The sequence below is a fragment of the Epinephelus lanceolatus genome, chromosome 7 (genome assembly GCF_041903045.1).
Source record: "Epinephelus lanceolatus isolate andai-2023 chromosome 7, ASM4190304v1, whole genome shotgun sequence".
Lineage (NCBI taxonomy): Eukaryota > Metazoa > Chordata > Actinopteri > Perciformes > Serranidae > Epinephelus > Epinephelus lanceolatus.
Genome location: NC_135740.1, coordinates 32,710,357 through 32,733,366, shown reverse-complemented (window position 1 = coordinate 32,733,366; position 23,010 = coordinate 32,710,357). Strand labels below are relative to the sequence as shown.

The 23,010-nt window shown below is 41.4% G+C and overlaps 1 protein-coding gene across 6 annotated transcripts in view; it reads left to right on the top strand.

Moving 5' to 3' along the window:
* Positions 1-23,010, top strand: part of enox2 (ecto-NOX disulfide-thiol exchanger 2) — a 282,746-nt gene that overhangs the window by 131,349 nt on the left and 128,387 nt on the right. For all 6 annotated transcript variants that reach the window (XM_078169459.1, XM_033633105.2, XM_078169457.1 and 3 more), the window contains one exon: positions 1,696-1,842. Coding sequence is in view for 4 of the 6 variants with exons in the window: in XM_033633105.2 (XP_033488996.1) it covers positions 1,696-1,842 (147 nt within the window). In the remaining 2 variants the exon portion in view is untranslated. The remainder of the gene's footprint in view (positions 1-1,695; positions 1,843-23,010) is intronic.

Below are 23,010 nucleotides of genomic sequence, written 5' to 3'. Positions count from 1 at the left end.
AATAAGAGTTTCACTTTATTAAACTCATTTGAATATCTAAAAGTTCCTGGTATCTTCTCTGTCCAAAGATTTTTTAAACATATGCATTTAAAGCCAGACTTTTACTTGTTGCCAGTCACAACAGCAGGGCTGGTTGTGTCGTCATGGCACAATGAGGTCCTGGAGACACCTATAGTAGTGAGAACTACCACAGAAGCTGTTTTGAGTACTTTGCCAGGTGTTTATATATCTGTCTAGCGATCTGATTTTGTCACTGTGATAGCATCTCAACTGCAATATGCAGTCAAAAAACTTTACAGGTGTGTAGCTGAGAAGAAACTGGAAACCGCTGGATTGCCCCCTCTGGGTACCCTCTAGGTATCTCGGGGTTAGCTAAGCTGGAAGGCATAGCTTTCGATTTACTGGTCCATCTACGTCCCAAACCTCACCTATGGTCTTGAGCTCTGGTAGTGACCGAAAAAATTAGTTCGTGGATACAAGCAGCGGAAATGTGTGTGTAGCTGGGCTCAGCCTTAGAGATAGGGTGAGGAGCTTGGACATCTGGAGGGAGCTCGGAGTAGAGCCGCTGCTCCTTCACATTGAAAGGGGTCAGTTGACTTGGTTGGGGCATCTGATCAGGATGCCTCCTGGGCGCCTCCTGCTGGACGTGTTTTGGGCACGTCCCATTGGTAGGAGGCCCCGGGGCAGTCCCAGAACATACTGGAGGGATTACATATCTCATCTGGCTTACGAACCCCTTGGGGTCCCCCAGGAGGAGCTGGAAAGTGTTGCTGGGGAGAGGGATGTCTTGGGTGCTTTGCTTGGCCTGCTGCCCCTGCCGCTTGGCCCCAGATGAGCGAACGAAAATGGATGGATGGATGGATATATAGTTGAGGTGAAAATAAATGGTGTGTTTGAAGATAGGTGTGGTCCAAGCAAGGGGGCCAGAAGCTGTGGGATAGGAAGTAGGGAAGGGGCAATAGGTCCCCCCACTTTAGGCCCCTGGCCAACATTCATTTTAAGTCCTGAATTGGGGTTACGGCTGGTGTGATCCAAATGCAAGATGGTCTCTAGTTTTCTTTGTGGATTACTTTCTCTATTATTCCATGAATCAATTCTTTGTCTGGGCTTTAAAAAATCAGAAAATAAAAAAAGAAAAGGCCCACTGACAAAAGCCCAAAGTGACGCCTCTGCATTTTTTTTTTCTTGCCAACAGTCCAAAGCCCAAATATTTTGAGTCCACTATCATTTCTGACAATGGAATGGTTCTGTCAATCAAGTAATCATGAATTTCTTATTGATACACCTTAAATGAGGAAAACAAACTCACCTTAAGGTCAGTTTAGCAGCTCTTCTGGAGCTTTTGATCATATCACATGATCTTCAGCAAAAAGGATTTTTGGTGGAATTTAATTTATGCAAATTTTACTTAAAGAGTTCTAACAATATTGTAGTGCTTTCTTTTAAATTTGATTGTGTTGAATCCTGACTATTGCTTGTATAATAACACGGGTGCTACCATCATTAGTGTCACCGTGAGGTCTGTAGTGATGTGTGTCTGAATGAAGCCCACAGAGTTTGAACATGAAAAGCACCGTAGCTCTGGAACCTCATGCTGCTTTCTCTTTTTCATCTTTCACAGTGCTTTCCCCTTTGGTCAGGAGCCATCACTTCATTTACTAATATGTGGCTCTCTGTGTTGTCTGTGTCTTCCAGGACTCAACGCTCTGCCCTTTGATCCAGCAACCAACAACGACCCTCTCCAGTTCAGCAGCTCCAGCGGGCCACTGGTGACTGAGTGTCCTCCTCTGGAAACCACAGCCGAGAATAGCAAGAAGAGAAAGAGGGCCAGCCTGCCTCCAGGTACTGACAACATCTGCCTCACAAGTATTGCAACACTGCTGCAGGATTACTCTGTGGTCTCAAATCCTCCCCAGTTTGCCCTTAGCCAGGTTGAATTTTAAATGCGAGGGCCTGTAAAGCTCAACAGAGAACGCCTCCCTTCAGAGAAGCTTCGATACAACAGCTAGATTTTTTACCTTGAGATTGCTCTTCCCCTAACTCTTCCAACATCAAATAGCAGCGATGGGAATTGTTGCATAATCCTATAATTTAGTGGCGGTATGGAAAAAAAAAAAGTGGCTTAGCTCAGTCTTTGTTGTTTTCGATTAGCTTGCCATGTCCTGAGGCTCTGGTTGTCTGGCCTGTTTGGAGGTCAGGCAGCTGCAGCAGGAAACTGCTCCGCTGAGACTGTGTGCCTGACTGTCTGTTACCGTGCCAACACCACCTGCCAATCAAAACTGCAAACACGCCTTTAGCCTGCTCATACACACACTGACCTGTCACACAAACAGGGAGGTGCTGAGAGAGGTGTGTCCGTGTACATGTGTGTTTATGTGTGTCACAGAGTGTGCCGTAATTAAACAATAATTTGAGTTAGTGGCTGGTAATGTGTCAAATTAAAAAAAAAGACTTTCTAATTAAAGAATTAAAGAAGTACTGACTAATTAATTGCCTTGTAAGTAACAGAAAGAAGTGGGCCCTCAAGAAGGAGAGGTGTTGTTCCGTGTTCTCTGCTTTCTTAGCAATGCTAATTGGACTGGATTAATACTCCACATTAACACAGCCATAATCAACAATTCTTTTCTTTGCATCTTCACATGGAAGCGTTAATGTCTTGAAGTTTAATTTCATTTTAATTCACTGACCATGTCAAGCCATAATTGGATAATGTATCACGGAGGGTTGTCAAACAAATAACAAATGTCTGTCCAAATGCTGGATTTATTTAAATGTTACAAGTTACACATGAAGACAGTTTGTAAATGGCTCAGCTTCACATCTTTCAGGGGAGATGAAGTAAGAAAAAGCAGTGGTATTTTTGAGCTGGTCATAAATTTTGCTTCTTAAATGTCTTTAGATGTTTTGAAAACACAACCTCCCTTTAGTTAAAGGAATACTTTACCCCAAAAATGACCAATTGTGTACTCACCTTGTGTTTCTTTGAATTTGTTGAGAAAACTTTGTTTTTCTTGCATGCCTCCACAGTGAAGTAAGAGTCCAAAAAACAAAGATTGCATTTAGGTCATAAGTGACCATGTTCAGCAACAGCAAAACTACAGTATATCAAATCATCCTTTTACAAACTCACTCAACTCATGCAGTATAATCCAAGTTTCATTTATGCAGTCATTCGCTCAGCACTTTCCAAACAGACATCCTTTCTGATGGGGAAGTAGAGCCCCGCTTCCACCAAACTTTTTCGGTATGGTACCTTTGGAACCAGAAGTAATGCCTCAGACATGGTACCTAGACCCTAGTGTTGCCAATAGGAACAGCACTCCGCAACGCTGTTTTTTTTTTTCTCCAAGTAAGGATTTGAATATATGCAGCTCGTATAACCCAGTCGAAATTAATATATGTGAACGCTTGAAGATCCACACATTACTAAAAGTGTATGTCCCATAAAAACTAAATTAATGGTCAGTGTTGTCATATGGAATATTTAAGGTGTGTTGGTGGATTCACTTCACCTTATGCATTGAGTAACATTATAAGTTAACATTCCACCTTAAATGTCGCCAGCAGTTGGTTAGTTTACTAATAAAACTCTCCACAGTATGAACAGTGGTTACATGAGCCTCAAAACCAGCCACAACTCAGCCCTGAGCAGAGTGACTGTCCTCTATTGTCCAATCAACAGACTGCAGTGTTCACAGCTCCACCTTTTAGTACCAGATCTGTGTGCTAGATACCCCAACAGAGGGGGGACCAAATATGGGGATTGTACAGAATGGCTCCATCGGTACCATCCACAACATTTCACTATTATAAACAGAAATAAAGCGCACCGCACTAAACTGAACTGTACTGCTCAGTGTAAACAGGGGCTTAAATGGAAAGTGAACTTGCAAAACCAGACTCCATTGCTATAAACAGTAATTTTACCTTGCTGCACACCAGAGCTGCTGGTCAACAGTTGCCTCAGACACTTTGTTTGGATTCACCAAAGACACAAAATAAACTAATAACACTACGGATAACAACTAATAACTAATTTAACTACCACTCGAGGCAGCAGTAGACCAGCAGTTCCAATGTTTAGCAAGGTAAAATTACTATTTTTGTCAATGGAGTCTGGCTGTGAAGAGAGCGTAGATAAGTTCCAGTTTCAGTTCATTACCCTGCCAGAAAGACAGGGCTGTCTGTTTGGGAAGTACTGAGCATACGACTGGAGAAATGAAGCTTGGATTATACCGCATGACTTGTGGTTGAGGCATGCGAGAAAAACAAAATTTTCCTCACAATTTCAAAGTAACTTGGGCTGAGTGATTGATTTACAAATGGTGATTTGGGGAATGAAGTTTTCCTTTGCTGCATCAGAGCTGCGCTGTCAAAAGTTTTCAGTCCGTGGATGACAAAACCCAGAGTCACTCAAACCTCAGGAAATCACAATGATCCAGACATATTAATGCAACTTTTCAGTCAGTAACTTCAAGTGTCAGCTGTGTTACAAAACCCCAGCAACATAATTTATGTAGATATATTTTCAGCGCAGAGAAGTGTTTTGTCTCCTGTATTAGAATTAAAATATGAACACTGAGTTCTTACTTGTCAGATTTCCCACTACAGCTCTGTATCCTACAGTCATAATATCATTACTGTTGGGCACAATCATTCTGTCTGGTACAATCAGGCAGGTTTTTCTCTGCCATTGTCTGATATTATTTAATTTGCTCCTCCTTTTTCATACTTATACAGTATTCAAAGCTCAGAAAAAGTGTTGACAGCATCAGTACTAGCAGTGAATAGTTATATTTGTGTACACTGATAAAAGCCCATCAGAAAGCCTTAAGATAAAAGCATTCCCTGTCTCGGTCAGTCCACACCAAGTTATTTATATCGGACGTAGTGACTCTTAAAACTTTCCTCCTTTCATATAAATAATGCAGGAAGTTGAAATGACTTAATGTATTGGTGTTTTTTAGATTCTTTATGTAGTTGTTAATGCTGCTGTGATAAGATGTTTTACCAACTACCTGTGTGCACTGTATGCCTAATGCATATTGTGGGTTCCTATATGCAGGGGAATGATTTGGTGTTGGTATTAGGAAAAATACAAAAGAACGCATTACTGCAGTTTACAGATGGATGTATCGACCTGCCTCCACATTAGTGGTCAGAGAACTGACCACAGTGAAGTAACACTAGAAGTATATACCTCCATTGTGCTTATTAATGTAGTGATTTCATCTTCGTATTCCCTTTACATTATGTTAAAATGCACACAGGTCACTCAGAGAAATAAGTTACGAAGGAAGCACAACATATTAACACTCACTGTATTCAACTCAAGTGGGAGAGACTGTGTATAAATGCAGGAAGTCAATAATACAGTTTCTCCCGTCCCCCAGCCTTAATTTAGAAACAGCTTCCTGTTGTTTGTTGGAGGGCTGAGAGGGCAGTGAGAGAACCAGCTCTGCAGGGAGAGATTTTCCTTGCAGTGCAAATGCGTCTGGATTTTACAAATGGTTAAATGTTCAGCAGCGGAAACCAACTTATTAGAGTTATAGTGGCTACTCGGTGTTAGTTTCAGGAAGAGCTGGATGGAAGGATGCAGTTATGTGAAATCTCTTTCATCTGGCTGCTCGGCTGTCACAGCTGTACATTTCCTGTCTTTATCATGTGAATGCGCACATGTGAAAAGCGCTGTAAAAACAGATAGAAATGGCCAAGAAATCAGCTTTTGCCATGTGAAATCTAGCTGGAGAACTCTTGAATCCCTTAATTATAGTAAACAGGTTTCTAGTCTGCACATTTATACTTGGTTGCTTCAGACAGTGGACTGTAACCTGGCAACTTAAAAGGGACCTATTATGCTTTTCCTTATTTTCTGTCATATATATAATGTCTGATTAAATGCAGCCAAATGATCAAATAATGAGGTAAAAGCATATAAAAGTAATCCCTGGGAGCAAAAACTATTCTGAACACTCTGTTTTCAACTTTGGCTCCAAGATGACATCATAGTGTGCCAGATTTCTTTATACGTTCATCTGCTCCAGGCACGCTACTGTATGTGTTTTAATTACATAGCCTACACTGCTACATGTAGCTACATGCTAACATCAGGGAAACATGTAATCTTGGTCGCTGATGCTGCTAACTTCTCCTCAATTTTGGATCATATTCCTGCTGGAACATGTCCTTTTGGGTTTAATGGCTTTTTGGGTGATTTTTCACAGCAGAAAGCACCACTATTCTCTGCTACAGTCACTCCTTGGCTGCAATGACGGTGCAGAGATGCCAAGATAGAGAACACTCAGATATGCTGACCAATCAGAGCAGACTGGGCTTTTAATAAAAGGGGTTTAACCAGACAGGCGCCAAAATGGAGCATTTCAGACAGATACAGGTGTTCCAGCAGAGACAGTGCGAGGAACATTAAAGCACATAAACATGTTCCAGTAGAAACCCAAAATACAAGCATGAATGTGAAAATGAGCACAATAGGTCGTCTTCAAGTGCATGTAAATATGCTGAGTTACTGCTTGAATCCAGCGCCTGGAGAATCAGCCAAATGATGAAGGTCTGGAACAGCTGGAGATGCAGATTCACGGCCAGCCTCCAGTCTCAGTCTGGTCCTCCAGCTCTCTAATGGAGCACCGACTCATTAGCAGCCATGTTGATTGAGCCTTGTTAAAGGGACCCTAATGGATAGATTATTCTCCATTACAATTGCCATTACACTTGATAATCCATCATGCATGTGTGTGTGCGAGCATCCATAGCAACACATAGACTTTTCTTAGCTGCAGCTGCATTTTATTCCAGTAATTGGCGAAGAATTTAAGAAGGCAACTAACAAACTGCCTGTTTGATGTAGCCCATGAGGAATGTGAGTCATTCCAGACTTAATGCCACCCTGCTGATAGATTATTTACTAATGATCTTTAAACCACCGCACCAAGACCAAACAACAAGCAGCCCGATACATAATTAAGAGGCCCTCACCTCCTGTAAACAGTTACAGGCAGCGTTTGAAGTTGAATTGATATTCTGTTCACTCTGCCACAAAATAGAGTCCACTCACTCCACACTCAGGCTCAGTGTGACTAACTCGATGTTTTTATTTAGTTGAGTATGAAACAGCTCCAGAGAAATTTATTTCATTGGAAATCATGCCCACTTGGTAGGAAATTTCCAGTTAGTTGTGACTCTTTTATTAAGGCGTGTATGAAGAAAAAATAAATCATTGTTCTGCTTCTCTGTCTTTGATCCAGTAAAATGGAGGCACTGGATAGTTTTCACCGTGCTTCCTCTATCAGGCACTACTGTTTTTATGTAGTTGTTTCCTTTAAAGTTGAGACGATGCACTCGGCCGCCATCTTTGCTCTTTATCTTTTTAGTTTTCTGCGTTTATATGCACCCGCTGTGTGTGTGGACGTGTCTTTTAACAATCCATAATAATAATAAGTGGTGCCTTGGGGCAGCAGGCACACTGCAAGGATTTTCCTTACTCTGTTTTTTATCAGTTTTACAACACAGCCAGAGATGGCCATTTCCCCTCAAGTCCTGCTGTGTTTAAGCTGCAGGTGGCGAAGAGAATGAGATTTTGAAATGTTGCTCATTTTTTAGCAGAGCAGGATTTCCCCTCTCACAATGAATATAAATGTCAGTTTAGTAGCATCCGCGCAAGCAGGATTTCATTATCTCGCGCCTGTTATGTTAATGTAATACTAATAATAATCTTCATTTGCGAAGCAGTTCCAAACAAAGTTAAGCGTGATATGCAGGGTGAGGTGGGGACACAGCCGAATTAAAAGGCATCATCATCATCAAGAGAACGCTTGTCATTTCAAAATAAAATCAGGAAAAATTTCTTCTGCACAAACAAGTTGTTTACACTGATTCACCAAACTGCTTTGTTTGTATCCCTGAGGTCTAACACATGTTGATTGCATTTCCTTCCTCATAAAGCATTTGCTCAATTTATTTATTCTTCCTTAGTAGTTTATATCCAGCATTGTTTACAGCAGTGGTTCCCAACTGGTTGGTCGTGGGTCCATATGGAAAGGACTGCAAATGAATCCCCATCGTGTCAAATTTGTTAAAAAAAAACAAAAAAACAACAACTTTATTTTTAAGTATAGTGGTAAACTAGTTCAAATGCAAGTATGAAACTGAATATATTTGGACCTTGAATTAATGACCAAGGAGAAGTCTGGACCCCGTGGCTGGACCAGTTGGAAACCACTAGTTTACAACATGTTTTCCATGGATGTATATGAGACCTGGATACAGTGTTGCTCGGAGGCACATGAAGCCACAATGAGTTTGACATCCCGGAAAATTACCTAGAGCCTCTACTTCCACATCTTTCTGGCCCTAATGGCATCACGTGTCAGATCTGGAAGTTGTAGCTATAAGGTCGGCTCACCGTGTCAAATTGGCTTCAAAGTCTGACGCACTCCCTGGGGGCTGGGAGACGTTTTCTTGCTGTCAATCTTGTCTTTCCCCATTTTTTAGTATTTCAAATCCAGCATTGTTAACAACAGTGGTTCCCAACTTGTCCAGCCACAGGGTTCAGATTTCTCCTTAGTTGTTATTTCAAGGTCCACACGGTTTCATATATTCTGCACCATACTTGCATTTGGCTATGTCATTGAGCTAGTTTGCTGTCTCTGTTAGTCACTCACTTCACAGCAGGAAACTGCACCTTAGAATAAAAACTCTGTGCTGGAAATTCAATGTACTTGAAAAATAAAGTGTGCGTTTGTTGTTCCTCAGAGGCGTATGAAGCCACAAAAATTTTGACATCACCAAATTTACCCAGAGCCCCTACATCCACATCTTTTTGGCCCTAATAGCATCACGTGTCGGACCTGGAAGTTGTAGTTGCAAGGTCTGGTCACTATGTCAAATTGGCTTCAGAGGGCTGGGAGATGTTGTCCTGCTGTCTATCTTCTTCTTCTTTGCCTTTGTTGGCCCATTGCTGCATATCTCGGCATGTTACTGCCACCTGTGGATCAGTAGAATAATGTGAAAGCATTGATCCCGTCACTTACATGTGTGCATGTGCATGATGAACAAAACAGTGATCCACTCACAATGAAACAGCACTGAAGCGCTACTAGAGGTCAGAAACTCTACAGAGAACCTGTAAGGCTGACACTGGTTCTGCAGGCCTGGCCTGAGAGCGAGGGGTTCCACAGCTGTGGATGGCAAAGGTCCTGTCAACGAGGGTAATGAGGTGTGTTTTCACTCACTGCACACAGTGCCTCCAGCACTCCTTAACATCCTCCATCCTTCGCAGTCTACTTAGGGTGAGTAAGAGAACAAACATTAGCCCCAAACAGCTCTAATTAAAGGACCATAACACCATCTGGGACATTTGTTCACATGATCTAAAACATATGTAACATAATGTGTATAATATGTGACATGCATCACTTAGAGAATGAATTTAATGATCAGCAAGCGTTCAGCAAAGTTTTCCTACACTTTATCATATAGACCGCCTCCACTGGAACCTGCCTGTGTCTGAGCAGCAGCGAGTATGTATGAATGTATTTATATGAAATAGCTCTTTGAAGGAGAATGTTTGGCCTTTGGTTGAATAGGTTCCAAGTACCCTTGTAACAAGGTTGTTTGACTGGAAAAAAAAATATTGAGAAGTGATCAGAACTGAGAAATATGTTCAAACCTAGGGCAATGTATATGGATTCATCCAAAGCACTTCCAATGCCAAGATTAAAGAAATATCCCCCTCACTCTCATGTTCCTCTATGCATGGAAATCAGTTAATTGCATTATATCACAAAGGCCAGTTCAAAGCCATAGTTTTAGCAAATAAAATAATTGTACTCTCACCGATCCAATCTCTTGTGCATTAACCTTTAGTTGGAGCTAAGAGAAAGGTGTTGAATAAAATGCTATTGATTCTTAAGCAGAAAGGTTAATGCAATTGAGCACGAGAAAATAAGGATACATGTTGTGTAGGTAGGGAGCGGCAATATTTCTCAACCAATTGCAACATCATGAACGATATGTTGCGGCAAAGGTTTATCTGGACATATATTATTACATCCCAGCATTGTATGTATTTAAAGCCTAACAAACATGTTTTAGGGTGCTTTCACACCTGCCCTGTTTGGCTCGGTTCAATCAAACTCAAGTTTGTTTGCCCCCTAAGTGCGGTTCGCACATCCAATGCATCAAAACATTGTTTTCTAGTTGGAGCCGCACCTCGTTTTCAAACTGTATGGTTTGCCTAAAATGAACAATGACAGCAATGTAGTCCACGATGAGCAGCGCTAAAATCAACCTGCGTAGTTGTCCCTCCATTGTGACATTAGAAAGTGTCACATTTATCTTGCAAGTGTACTCTTCTTCAACGTTTGGTTTACTTCCTGGAATTTCCCGCATGGAAATTCTGACCAATCAAGAGCAGCTTTCTTACACAAGGCATTTTATCTGGTCGACTTGTAAATGCTGCCGTGAGAACACAAACCAACTGTAGGCAAGTATGCAACTTTGGAACAAAATTAGTCCCTGATTCAGACCGAAGCAAGACAACTCTAAGTCTGAAAGCACCCTTAGTTGTACCCATAATTGTTTATATTGTGTACATATTTTCTGAATGAGAGTATGAGAAATAATTATTCTAGGGAGAACTGTGTGTGGTCTTGTATGTGCCAACTGCACGAGTGCTGGGTATTAAAACAATATTGTCTTGATATCGTGATATGAGGGAAGATATCGTCCTTGATTTTGGGTATAGAAATATCGTATGTGTTGTCTTTTTCTGTATTTAAAGACTGTATTGAAGTAACATGAATGCATTTACGTCTCTTTTGAAATATCTATTTTTCATTCCTTCCTGACATGCCGTCAGGGTACACGGTTAATGACGGTATTTGTGTAGTGTGTATGACGTTGTCTGGCCTTCAATGTCGGGTCGGGCAACATTGTAAAATTTTCCAAACGTCACCACCAGTTGAACAACCAGTGATTGTTGATATATGCACTGTTCCACAAGTTCAGATGTCAAGAAAAGAAATTCTGACACCTAATATCCTTATTAAACAGAAAAATCGTACTGTACTCCCTCTAAATTTAACTAACTAAGACTAGCTTGATTGACATCTTACCTTAAACACACTTCTCTCTCTGCTGTTAATGACTGGCTTTTTGCTAGTCCTTTAACATTATCCCCACTACTCGCAGTTGCCATCTTTCTCAGCTCAGCTGCCTGTTCCAGCATTAGACACTGACCTCTAGTGGTGTGTGCTGTGCACTACAATACATTGCCTCAATACAGCATCTCCGAATTCTTTTTACAGAGAGAATCATTTGTATATTTGATGCCGTTGAAAATTACACCTTCAGGATTTCTAAATACCCTGGAGTACCATACTACTGCGATAGTGCCTGAGCCTAATTCAGCCTTTTAGTCTGGAGCCTCTGGAGCCTTATTTACTGTTAGATGTTCTCCCCAACGGTGTGGTCTGAACGTGGCCTAAATTTTTCCACTGTAGCCTTCAAAAGTAATTAATTAATAGGAAACCACAAGCTTTGCAGTTCTAATTGGCTGAGTCATATTTGCATGGAAAGAGAGGAAAAGTTTTACTCATAAAAATATTTACACTCTTCCACTGTAGATTTGAATTATACATGCTTCTTGAGCGACTAAGGACAAAAAACTTGTGCTGTGTTTTTGCTCGTTAGCCGCTGCACTTTAACAGATTTGAGCTGTGAAGCAAAGCACCCTCACTGACTTCACCCATGCTCAGAGTTTGTATTGGAGATCCTGAAACCATTTTGTCAGTACAAGGTCTCCTTTGGGAGTGTGCCGTCAACGCCCTGTATTTTTACTCTGGCCTCCTTATGATGAATGGTTTTCAGTCTAACTGCCGGTTTCCTGTGTGGGAGCATCAAATCCCAACAAATAAACTGCACCTCAGTGAAGTGAGTGTGGTTTCTCTTTCCAGAAGGTTGGCATAATAGTTTCCAATATTACACGCACCAGTATTTATTTTTTGTGGCTTTTTTTTTTTTTTTTTTTGGGAAAGAAATGGATTTGAGCATAAAAAACTGTAATGTGATGTCATTGACCCACTACTGGCAGGCAAAGAGCTGTTGGAAGGTAAATAATGTAATGGGCTACTTAAGCTGTCAGAGATGACAGTCCATTTAGATATATGGCTGTCGCAGAGAGGTGTGTGTGTATATGTGTGTGTCCTGATTGCTGTGTGTTGAGGCCGGGGGAGATCTACAGCGGGATGTCAGTCTTTGTGACACTGAGGCCACACAGTGACACAGAAGATTTAGAGTGATGCTGATGGATGGGAGACACAAGATGACAGAGTGAAGTTAAAAGATGAACTCATTAGCTCACAAACAGCATGTCTACAGGCATGTAAGGGCACTATAAAAGTTACTAGGATTCAGTCTGGAGGGAGCAGCCGCATGCTTTTGCAGAACTGTATGTCTGGAGTATATATATATATATATATATATGTGTGTGTTTTTACTCTAGAAGAGCGTAGTGATTGAAATGCATGCCAAGCTGTGAAGGGGGCTGCCTCTCTTTATTCATCTGGGATTCCTCTGCTTCACTCAAAACATAACAGTCCACTTGTGTCTGTTGCTGCTCTGGGAGAGATAAGGACTACACACTGCCTGTGTGTAGGCATATTGAGCGTTTTTGAGTATTTAGAATTTATTTTCATTATCAGTGAATCTGCTGAGTCACTGAATTTCACAGTATCATTTTTTCAGGCCTGGAAAAGTCATGGATATAGTGAAATCCCGTGTAATTAAATTAATTATTACAGTAATAACCTGTTGATAACCTTCCATGTAATGTAACATACTGTAGCTCAGTCCATAGGGACTTGGCTTGAACCCTTTGCCTCCAAGGCACTGCTGAGGTGCCCCTAAGCAACTGAAACTCCAGCTGTTCAGGGCACCCATCTTTGGGCAGCAACCTTGCTCTGACATCACTCTATTTAATGCATGTATAGGTCCTGTTCATGTATGCGCGTGTATTTTGGGTTGCCTGTGTGTGTATATCTTCTTCTATAACAGTGACTTTATGTAATGTAGCTGTTGACATAATGTAGCTCTAATATGTGACAACATTTTATTTACTATCACGGATGTTTCTGCATTTTCTTCTTGCGCTCCACAGCAAAAGCACTGGTGAAATTGAGAACATTGACGACGACGACTCAGTTCCATTAAGTGCTTCAGAAAGTTATTCTAACATGCAAAATAACAAGGGTCTCCTCTAAGTGGAATGCAGCCATCATTAATGATATTTAATACACGTGCTTTTCCTACTATGACATGTCTGAAGAAAGGTATTTGTACATCCAACTGTCTCAGATGCAGGTGTGTCTTTGAACAGAAAATCCCACACACTGCCCATTCTCAGCTTTGAGCTTAAATAGAAACTTCCCCACCCATTCCACAGGTGTGCACAGGTGTGAGGGAATTAATTAGCTGTGGGTGTGTTAAACATTCTCAGTGAAGGTCCAGGATGACCGAAACATTAGTGTTACTAATAAATTGTGATGCTGAGGAAGGAGCAGTGTGTGGATTTTTTTTCTTCAAAGCCCCTACTATTACATGTCAAAATGTCTGCCTTGAAAAATGTCTATTATGTTTAAAATAAGTGAATAAAACTGTGCCAGTGTGACTTAATATATTCGGTAATGCATCCCAAAGTTTTCATACACATGCTGTGCCCCACCACTACTTTTAAAGTGTACTGCATTTTTGAGATGGAGCAGTGTTCATGTTATAAATTGTGAATGGTCATGGAAATTTTATTATAGTTCCTTGAAAAGTCATGGAAAAGTTTTGAAATTTCATCCATGAAAATGTGGTTTATAAAATGTCAGAAAATAGTGAAACAATTTGGCTATTGGAAAAGAAAACCTGAAATGAAATGAAAGGATTAATCGTTCATCAGAAGAGTTAATTAACTGCCTCAGCTCTGTGATACAATAGGTCAGATGTGGTTTTGTTGGTGTTTAGGGTTGCAACCACCAATTGTTTTCATTGTTGATTAATTATTTTCTCAACTATTTTCTGTTAGGTCCATAAAATGCCAAAACAATGGTTAAAATTGTCGATCAGTGTTTCCCAAAGCCCAATAAGATGTCCTCAAATGTCTTGTTTTGGTCCACAACCCAAAGATATTCACTTTACTGTCGTACAGAACGAAAGAAACCAGAAAATATTCACATTTAATAAGCTGGAAGCAGAGAATTTTGACTTTTTTCCTGACAAAGTGCTCAAACCAATTAATCAGTTAGCAAATTAGTTTGTGAATAATACAGACAACTAATCGATTATGGTTTGTAGCTGTACAATGATTAGAAAAGTTGCATTATTTATGGTTTCAGCTGTAATATACAGTAAATATTGTAGTGTCATACTACTGCAGTATTATCTCAGGTTCTCTGTGATCCAGGTCAAAGTGCAGCTCTCAAGCCTCCTCCTCCTCCTCCTCCTCCTCCTCCATCCACTCTGATCATCACCAAACAGCGAAATGAAATTGGGGTCCATCCTTTATCCCTCTTCCCATTTCTCACCTCCATCATTTTTAATTGTGCTCCCTCGCTCCCCGTCGCTCTGCTGTATGCCGCGGTGGTCAGGGATTTAGTGCCACTTCACCCCATCTTGCAAAGCCTACAAACATATGAGGTCTAAATAATTCACGGTGCGACAAGGCGCCCTGCTCTGTCTGTAGACTCAGGCTCAAGCTAATGGCTCAAGCTCTGAAAAGACTCCAGTATAAAAACAGAAACCTGGCTTTTTTTTTTTCTTGATCAAAGCAAACAGGGCAGCGTTGTTTCTGCACACGGCCTCCCTCCTTTAATTCCCTCTATACAGCGACAGTGCAGGGACAATAAACAATTAGCCCTTAAATGTGTTTCTCTCTTCATCCTTTAGCCTGCGGGACATTAAACTCAGACCAAATACGTCGTCCTCTAGCAGTGTTTTTAATTAATAATCTCAGATCCATTGTGGGTATTATCTTCAACTTTGCTAAATTGATTTCTAATCAGGACATGGCCTGCAGGCTGGAGTTTTAGAAACTGGCAGTGTTGTATCAACAGCCCCCAAACAAGCAACTATTAAATAAGAATACTGTGTAGTTTGCCAGAAGTACATGGAAAAATATGTGTTTGTAGTCTTACCTGACAACAACTTAAGGGTCTGCACCTCACACAATTTGATCCTACAAATCTAGTGAGGCATGAATGAAAGTTTGTGTTGGTCATTGTCAAAAAGGCCACTTTAAATCTAACTTTCAGTGATGTAGATTTATTCTATTAAAAGACAATTGAATGGAAACTGTTTTGTTATTCATTTTACAAACACTATTTTTTACATTTTTTATGTATTAAATAGTTTCAGTTTCTCAAATGGGAGAATTTGCTGCTCTATTAACATTATATTAAAGCTGAAGTGTGGGACTTTTGTCGCTAACCCTCTGGCAGTGAGAGTAATTAACTAAACACTGTCGATACGTGCTTCTAATATCTTCAGGTGAGCTCTCCCTGCATCATCACCCCTGCCCCCCGAAGTGCTCTCTTCAAGTCTTCTTTTTAAATGTAGTCCTTCCTAGTAATTCTGAGTTTCTTTATTTATCTGGAACATCCATTCCAGGAACTTTTTTTGAACGCATCTTTGGATTTTTTGCCATAGCTTCAGCCATACTGCAAGGTGCTGCTCCGTCGCTACGGTCTCTCCCCCTCTTCCTTTTATTTAATCTTTATTTCAAACTGTCAACATACATAGTATCACACACATAAAGATAAAGCATTAAGAAAATAAAATGCACGGTATTGTAGTGGTTAACATTGTCACCTCGTAGCAAGAGGGCTCCTGGTTTGAACCCCAGGGTGGGGGAGCCCCTCTGCATGGAGTTTGCACGTTCTCCCCATGTCAGCGTGGGTTTTCTCCAGGTACTCCAGCTTCCTCCCACAGTCCAAAGACATGCAGGTTAATTAGTGACTCTAAATTGCCTGTAGTTGTGTCTGTGAGTGTGAATGGTTGTCTGTCTCTATGTGTCAGCCCTGTGATAGTCGGGCGACCTGTCCAGGGTGTACCCTGCCTCTCACCCAATGTCAGCTGGAATAGACTCCAGCTTCCCCGCCGCCCCCAACAGGATAAGCAGTTACGGAGAATGAAAAAAATGAATGTATTTTCCTCCCTCCATATCCTCTGGCTGATTGACGTTAAATGCATCACTTCCGGTGCACCTGTGCGAGACAGTCGCCACAGACACCTGACACCAAAACTCCAGTATAGAGACAAAAACAGAAAAATGTTCCTGCCGGCAATGGGCTTAATCAGCACTGTGTGAACTTGTGTGGCAAGGGCTCGACGCTAACAGATGTTTATTCATGTGTAAAAGCTGTAAACTGAATATTCTGGTGTATTGAACTGTTGGTTGTGGAAAACAAGACATTTATAAGTCGGGTCTCATTATGATGTAAAGATATGGATATCATCTGTCTTTTGGAGCGACTTGCCTTTTTTTAAAATTTCAAGTATTATCTCTAACACTTCCTTTTTTGTCTTTTATTTTGATTGTGAACATCCATAATGCCTAATTGCTTTTGTTGGATGAAGGACAGTTAAAAATGCTCGAATGGCTTATCTGTTCATCTTTAGAAGAGGGCTGCAGTCTCCGCAGTCCTTCATCTCCACCGCACTCCCCCTTCCTTATTTTAGTAGAAATAACATCTGTCATTCCCTCTTGTCGAGGGCATGTTCCCTCACAGAGAAGGATGGCCCAAGATTTAAGGGCTCAGAGGGTTCAATTACAAATGTAAAGGCTGTTGAGAGGTTTTATCTAGAGTGTTTTTCATAAAGCCACCAGCGACTGTCAGATTTCTGCACGTCTGAGACGGCCCCGCAACACCAAGGAATAACTGCTCTCTCGGATAGGTCGGATTACCCGATGAATTATTTATATTGTCTAGGTGGGCGAGCTTTGTCTACTATAAATGAAGCTAAATTTGGTTTCATCTAACCCCTGGTGTTTCTGACTGTTGGGCCCACATTACAATACTTCTTCCCTCTGCTATAATTGGAGATGGGAATGTTGATCTGATATAACATGACACCATATTATACAGGATGTGGCATGTTCGGCGCTTCTTTACATGCACACAGAGCTTAAGTAGAGTGATTTTTATATATTTAAATCAGCTATATGGGGAAGCTAACCATAAGGAGGGAAGATATTTTGAATGCTTAATATTGTTTTTCTTTCTTTTTTTCTTGGTATCATCTATGCTCCCTCACATCAGCTACCTCAGCGAGAAGCTGTAGGAATCTCCCTGTTTTTACCCAGCGCTATGCTCACAGCAGCATGTTCATCACAGAGACCCTGCGGCTCTTCTTTTCTTCTATCAACACCTCTCCCTCCATCCATCCCACCCCTCCTCTGTCCTTCTGTCTCCTCTCTCAGCCTCCAGCCGGGTTAACTGATCCACACCAGCTGCCTCTCACCGCCTGACATTAGCGCTCTAAACCAGTGTGCTGAAAATCTCCTCTGCCTCTCCTCCTCCTCTTCTTCATCATCATCCTGCCGACGCCACCCCCCCCCCACCCCCCACCCCCCACCCCCCCCCCCCCCCCCCCCCACACCCCCCACAAAGCCCCCCTCATCTCACATGACCGCAAGAGGCCACTAACAAGCAGCAGTGCAGAAAAGATCAGGTGAATAGTAATTAACCCGTTTGAAACCATCCTAATTTATCTGGCTGAACTCTTGGCTGATGGCTGAATGGATGCACACAGCTGAAAGACTGTTTTGTGCATGTTCATTTCTAATTAAGGAGGTGAAAAAAAGAAACAAATTGAAGGAATAGCATCGGCCACATGAGTATTTTATCGTTTGGTCTATAAAATGCCCGTATTTAATTTCCTCGAGCCTGAGGTTAAACAATGAGAATAATGTTTTATCCAACCATCAGTCCAAAACCTCACAATATTCATTTCACTATCATGAACTATATGCCAAAGAAAAGCAGCAAATCTTCACATAAAACAAACCAAAATCAAACAATGTTATGTTTTGCTTTCAAAAACCGAAATGATTAATTGACTATCAAAATGATAGTCTATCAGCAAAGCTTTATATTTAGACGAAATCCAGGTGAGATAAAAAGCCCTCCTCCAATGACAATCAAGTTTGTAACCTTGTGAAAATGTCTATATGGTGTTTTTATATGCTACAAGACATAAGGAGTAAAATAAGCAGTCAGTGCCATCGGTGAAAATGTCTGCCATGGAATTGCAGTGTAACAATTATAGTCTCAAAAACTCTGATTCTGACAGCCAGGGTTTCATACGTCAAAAACCTGAGGAACAAATCGTATCAGTGTGCAAGGTGAGACTTTCCATATCGTTAATGTAATGCTGTGACAAATTGGAGGGTATCTCAATTTCAATTCCACTTGTCCGAGGTGGTTTATGTAACATTAGCTTCACATTATTAGCTGTTTGATAACGTAGTCAAGCCAAAGATTTGTGTTATCTTTTTTACCATTAAACGTTGTAGAGCAATGAGCAGAGTCAAGGGTGAGCAGGTACACTTGAGCTGCGGGCAAGCAAGCTCACATTTCCTCCTTTGCCTCTCTTCACCCGAGTTACCCATCTGGCTGTCATCACTCCCTCTCTTTCTTGCATTTGGCAGCTGGATGAAGGGGTGGAGCTGTCCTCCACATTCTTTGTGCGGCCCACATCCTCCTCTTCATCATCATCCACCCGAATATTATCTGACCTGTTCAAAGTGAGCCGTCTGAGTTATGAAATGATTCTGTGCGCCCTTTTCCTTTGTCTTGTTACGGATGTGTCCCGCCGCCACAGTCTCTTCACTGATTCTTGGTCAAACGTTTCTAAAGGCTTTTGACAGGTGCGAAAAACGCAGAAAATCAAACCTGTTTCCGAACATTTTAGTGACGGACAAAAGTTCTCAGTGTGCGAACATGATTGACACAAGGTGAGGTCGTATTTATTTTTAGACGTGTGACAATTTTGGACGAAAAACACAGACTTGGGTTGCAAAGGACAGTTTGTAAGACAGCAGACTGTTTAAGTAGTTTACCTTGTGATCCAACAAAGGGCAGCTCGAGCTGTTGCACGCCCTCTTGACCTCTCAGTAAACTAAGCATTAGCAAAGATGCTAATGTTCTTTGCCACAAAAATGGAGGACACTGGTGAGCAAAGCCATTCTGAGCTGGCAATAATGACACCAAAGCAGTGTGTGGAGGTATTATGTGTTCTACACCATAGATGGAAAAGTAACTGAGGCTGTTAGTTGACTTTGTACAACCAGTCATCTAACTCTGCAATGAAAATAAAATCTGTGGACTCGCGTGATAACATTAGCTTGCCACCCAAGTGAGGCAGCAGAGGCACCACAGGCCGGCGGAGTCATAGCAGATGTACAACCTCGTCCGACTGCTTACTATTTGGCACACTTAGCTTCAGCAGGCCGCTTGCCAGAAGCTTGAAAAATGCCATCACTGCCAAGATAGCAGGAATTATATGCAAAGATTTGGGGCCCACTGGTTTTGTGTCAAGAGAGGGGTTTCACAATCTCATGATGGAGCTGGAGCCATGATATAAAACTCTAAGTCACAGCACAGTGACAAAATGCATAGTGCAACTGTATGACTCCACATGGGAAAAAATAAAGAACATATTAAAGGATAAGACACTCAGTCTTGGAATTAATTTGGATGAATTGCGTGTCATTTCAGATTTGTTCGATTTTGATTTTTGGGAAAAGTGACAGCCCTAGCAGGGACTAATTTGCATATTTATAGATCCGCGTTTACTAAGTGAGGAAAAGGTGTAGTTACATGTGAGTCATTTTAAGGCATGAAGGGATGTTTTTCATGGAGAGAGCTTCTGAAATATGTCATTCTGACAAACAGACGCGTTTGTAGGAATTTAATTAATGCCAAGAGAGGAACTTAAGAGCACTGAATTACACTTAGTCACATAGATGTGTCTCTGTTGGCCCAATCTCAAATCTAATTACAGTCCGCCTCGGTTTTTCCCAGGCTTCATGCAAATCATGGTCAGCCCTACTCCGGTCCAGAGGCTGCTGGTAATGCATCTGAAGCTGTTTAATAACCGCCAAATCGCCAAGTGATGAATAACTTATGCACTTTGGCAGTGCGGTTACAACAACAGTTCAGCTAGCGCTAGCTAACAGCTATTCATAAGCTAACAGAAGTGCACAATTAATTGCATTCATGTGCAAAGTGTCGACTTCATGGGCTCTTACTCATTCTGCTCCCACAACACACACACAGATCAAAGCCCTCTCACCCACGCAGACCATTCAGTAGTAGAACTGATCAGATAAATGTTGCAACAGCTCCGTGCACCTTCTGTATGATCGTATGTGTTGAAATCACTGGAGTCATTTGGTGATGAAATTAGCTGTCAACAGGGAGAGCCACAGCTAATGTCAGTGTAACTTGAGCTGCCATTATCACAGGGGGAGAACGTGGGGGGCGGGGGGCAGATGCTGTGAGAGGAGGATGTTTCCACAGACCGCTCACTGATGTAGTTACAGTCGGGGGTAGTAAAGCTTACATCTCTGACAGATGTTTGCATTTACGGTTTGTTTTTTAACATCTGGCTACAATCTGGATCTGATTACAGAGGTCAAAGTTTAAGAGGTCTATTTAAGGGAAGTATAAACAGGGTCTAATCAATGAACAGAATAATTGTCTCGAGCTACGGGGTGGTTGCTGCTTCCTGTTTGGTCGTATTCTTTCACTTCACTTTAGGGGGTCTAGTTTTCCTTAGAAGTCTCTGAGAGGAAATCCCCAGTGATGTTTTCTGCTCTGTCATTCCTGCAGCTCACTGGGCATCCGGAAGCCTGTGAAGCTATACTCACTAAGCCACCCAGCCATAATTAATACATGATTGTACCAGCCTACACACAACCGAGGGAGTGTTTGTTAATGTCAGCCGTCTGTCAGAAAGCCACACTAGGTCACACAACATAAGACATCAGAGCGAGAATGCAGAGAGCGGGAGCACATTTTGACAGACGGTACAAACTAGACTTTTTTATGTTTGAGCAAAAGCTCGATAAAATGTCATGGGAGGGCTGCTCTGTGTGTCTGACCATGTTCTCCGACTCCTTTTGAAGAAACACAGCATGTAAGCAAGCAAGCAAAACTTTATTTCTTGTTACGGGAAATGCAGCATGCTAAAAAAGAGCAAAGAAAACAAGAGCGCACACAAGCCGTAGATGTGTGTGAGTGCGTTTGTACCAAGGAGGGATGTGTGAAAGACACATTGCTTGCTCGGGATATTTGCATGATGGCCGGTAACCTTTTCTATAAAGCAATTGTTTTATTATTTTTCCTGTGGTAGTTGCATTTTAATGGCTATAGCTGGCCTGAGGCTTCACCCTGCTCTCTTTTAGCTGCTCACTAAAGGATCCCTTTTTCACTCTCCTCTCTGTTAGATATTGAAAATTAATCTCCGTTAAATGACTTTACAGCAGTCAAATGTGGTTTTGAGGTTTCAGTGCTACTGCTTGAAAAAGTAGGTGCAGGTGTAAAAGAAAAAAAAAACAAACGCCAAATGTCAGTTTCATATGCAGGTTCTTTACATAAATGTTTTGCTTTTATCTTGTTATTTACAAAGTGCACTGGATATTAGGGCTGTAGTCAGCCAAGGAAACTCTTGGTCGACTCAAAATCTATCTCCTCTTAAAGCAATTGATTGGTTGATGGGGAAAAGAAAATCTGCATGTTATCTACAGAGCAGTGAGAACGCTCTTCCTGGTAGTGTTCCGTGTCCACCTCACCTTGGGGCAAGTAAACTCTGTGTTCGGGCAAGTAGAGGTATTGATAGTGGAAGGCTATTCCAGAGCTTTGGAGCATCTACTAGCATCTAAGGCACGATCTCCCTAACCCTAAAGACGTTGTTTGGAGGATCTACTGTAAGAGGTCAGGAGTTGGAGTCGGGGCAAAGAAGTTCAGCAATGTACTAGAGTGCCAGCCCATGTATGGCTTTAAAAGCAAATACGAGAACCTTAAAATGAATCCCATATTTGAAAGGTATCATAAAACACTAAAAAGATTCAAACATTCACATTTGAGAAGGTGGCACCAGTGAAGTTTTGGCTTTTTTGCTTTAAAAAGACAATTTCCAATATAATTTTCTGTTCAATTGACTAAGTAATTAATCATTTCAGTTCTAATATACTGTATACTGTCTATGTACCAGTAGTTGTTGATGCTAAAGTCACATCAAGTATGCAAGCTCATCTATAAAAGGTTCGACTCTTACACCACTCTTTTTATTTGTATTCTCTTTTTTCTCATTTTCCGTTTCGTTCAAGACTTTATTTAAGTGGTCCTGACCAGACTTTATTAATAGACATACCTTTTCCTACTCAAAGACATTTTCTAAAGGTCAACCATCCCACTGGTCCGTGGCAGCAGCTGCTCAGACAAACCCAAACTTATGGGTACCTTTTGTCTTCAGTTTGAGAGGCCTGATGGATCAGAGGAAAGTCTTTCTGTTTCTACTACGATCCTGTTTGTTTCCCTCACGGAGTCTCTGTGACATGTTAAGAAGGACAAATACACTCTGTGCTGCCAAAGTCTAATTATACACCAAACAAGCCCCCTCTCTAACAATGACTTACGCTGCTCAGGCTGCCTTTGTTTTCTTCAGTATCTCCCTCCTCCCCTCCCAGTTGTTGTCTGAGAGAAGATATTGTCCCCGTATGTGGGTGGAGGAGCAGGATCACATTGTTTCAACTTCATAGGATTGACTTTACCTCAATACGCTGTGTACACTGTGTACACAGGTTGTGCACGTGGGACTCGACCTGTAATCTTCACTTTTAAACGGGACATAAATTCTATCTTAGAAGTAGTTGACCTAATTATTGCAGCCTACAGTGGCATCAGTGAAAGGAATTATATAGCAACCCCACTGGAGCAAATATAT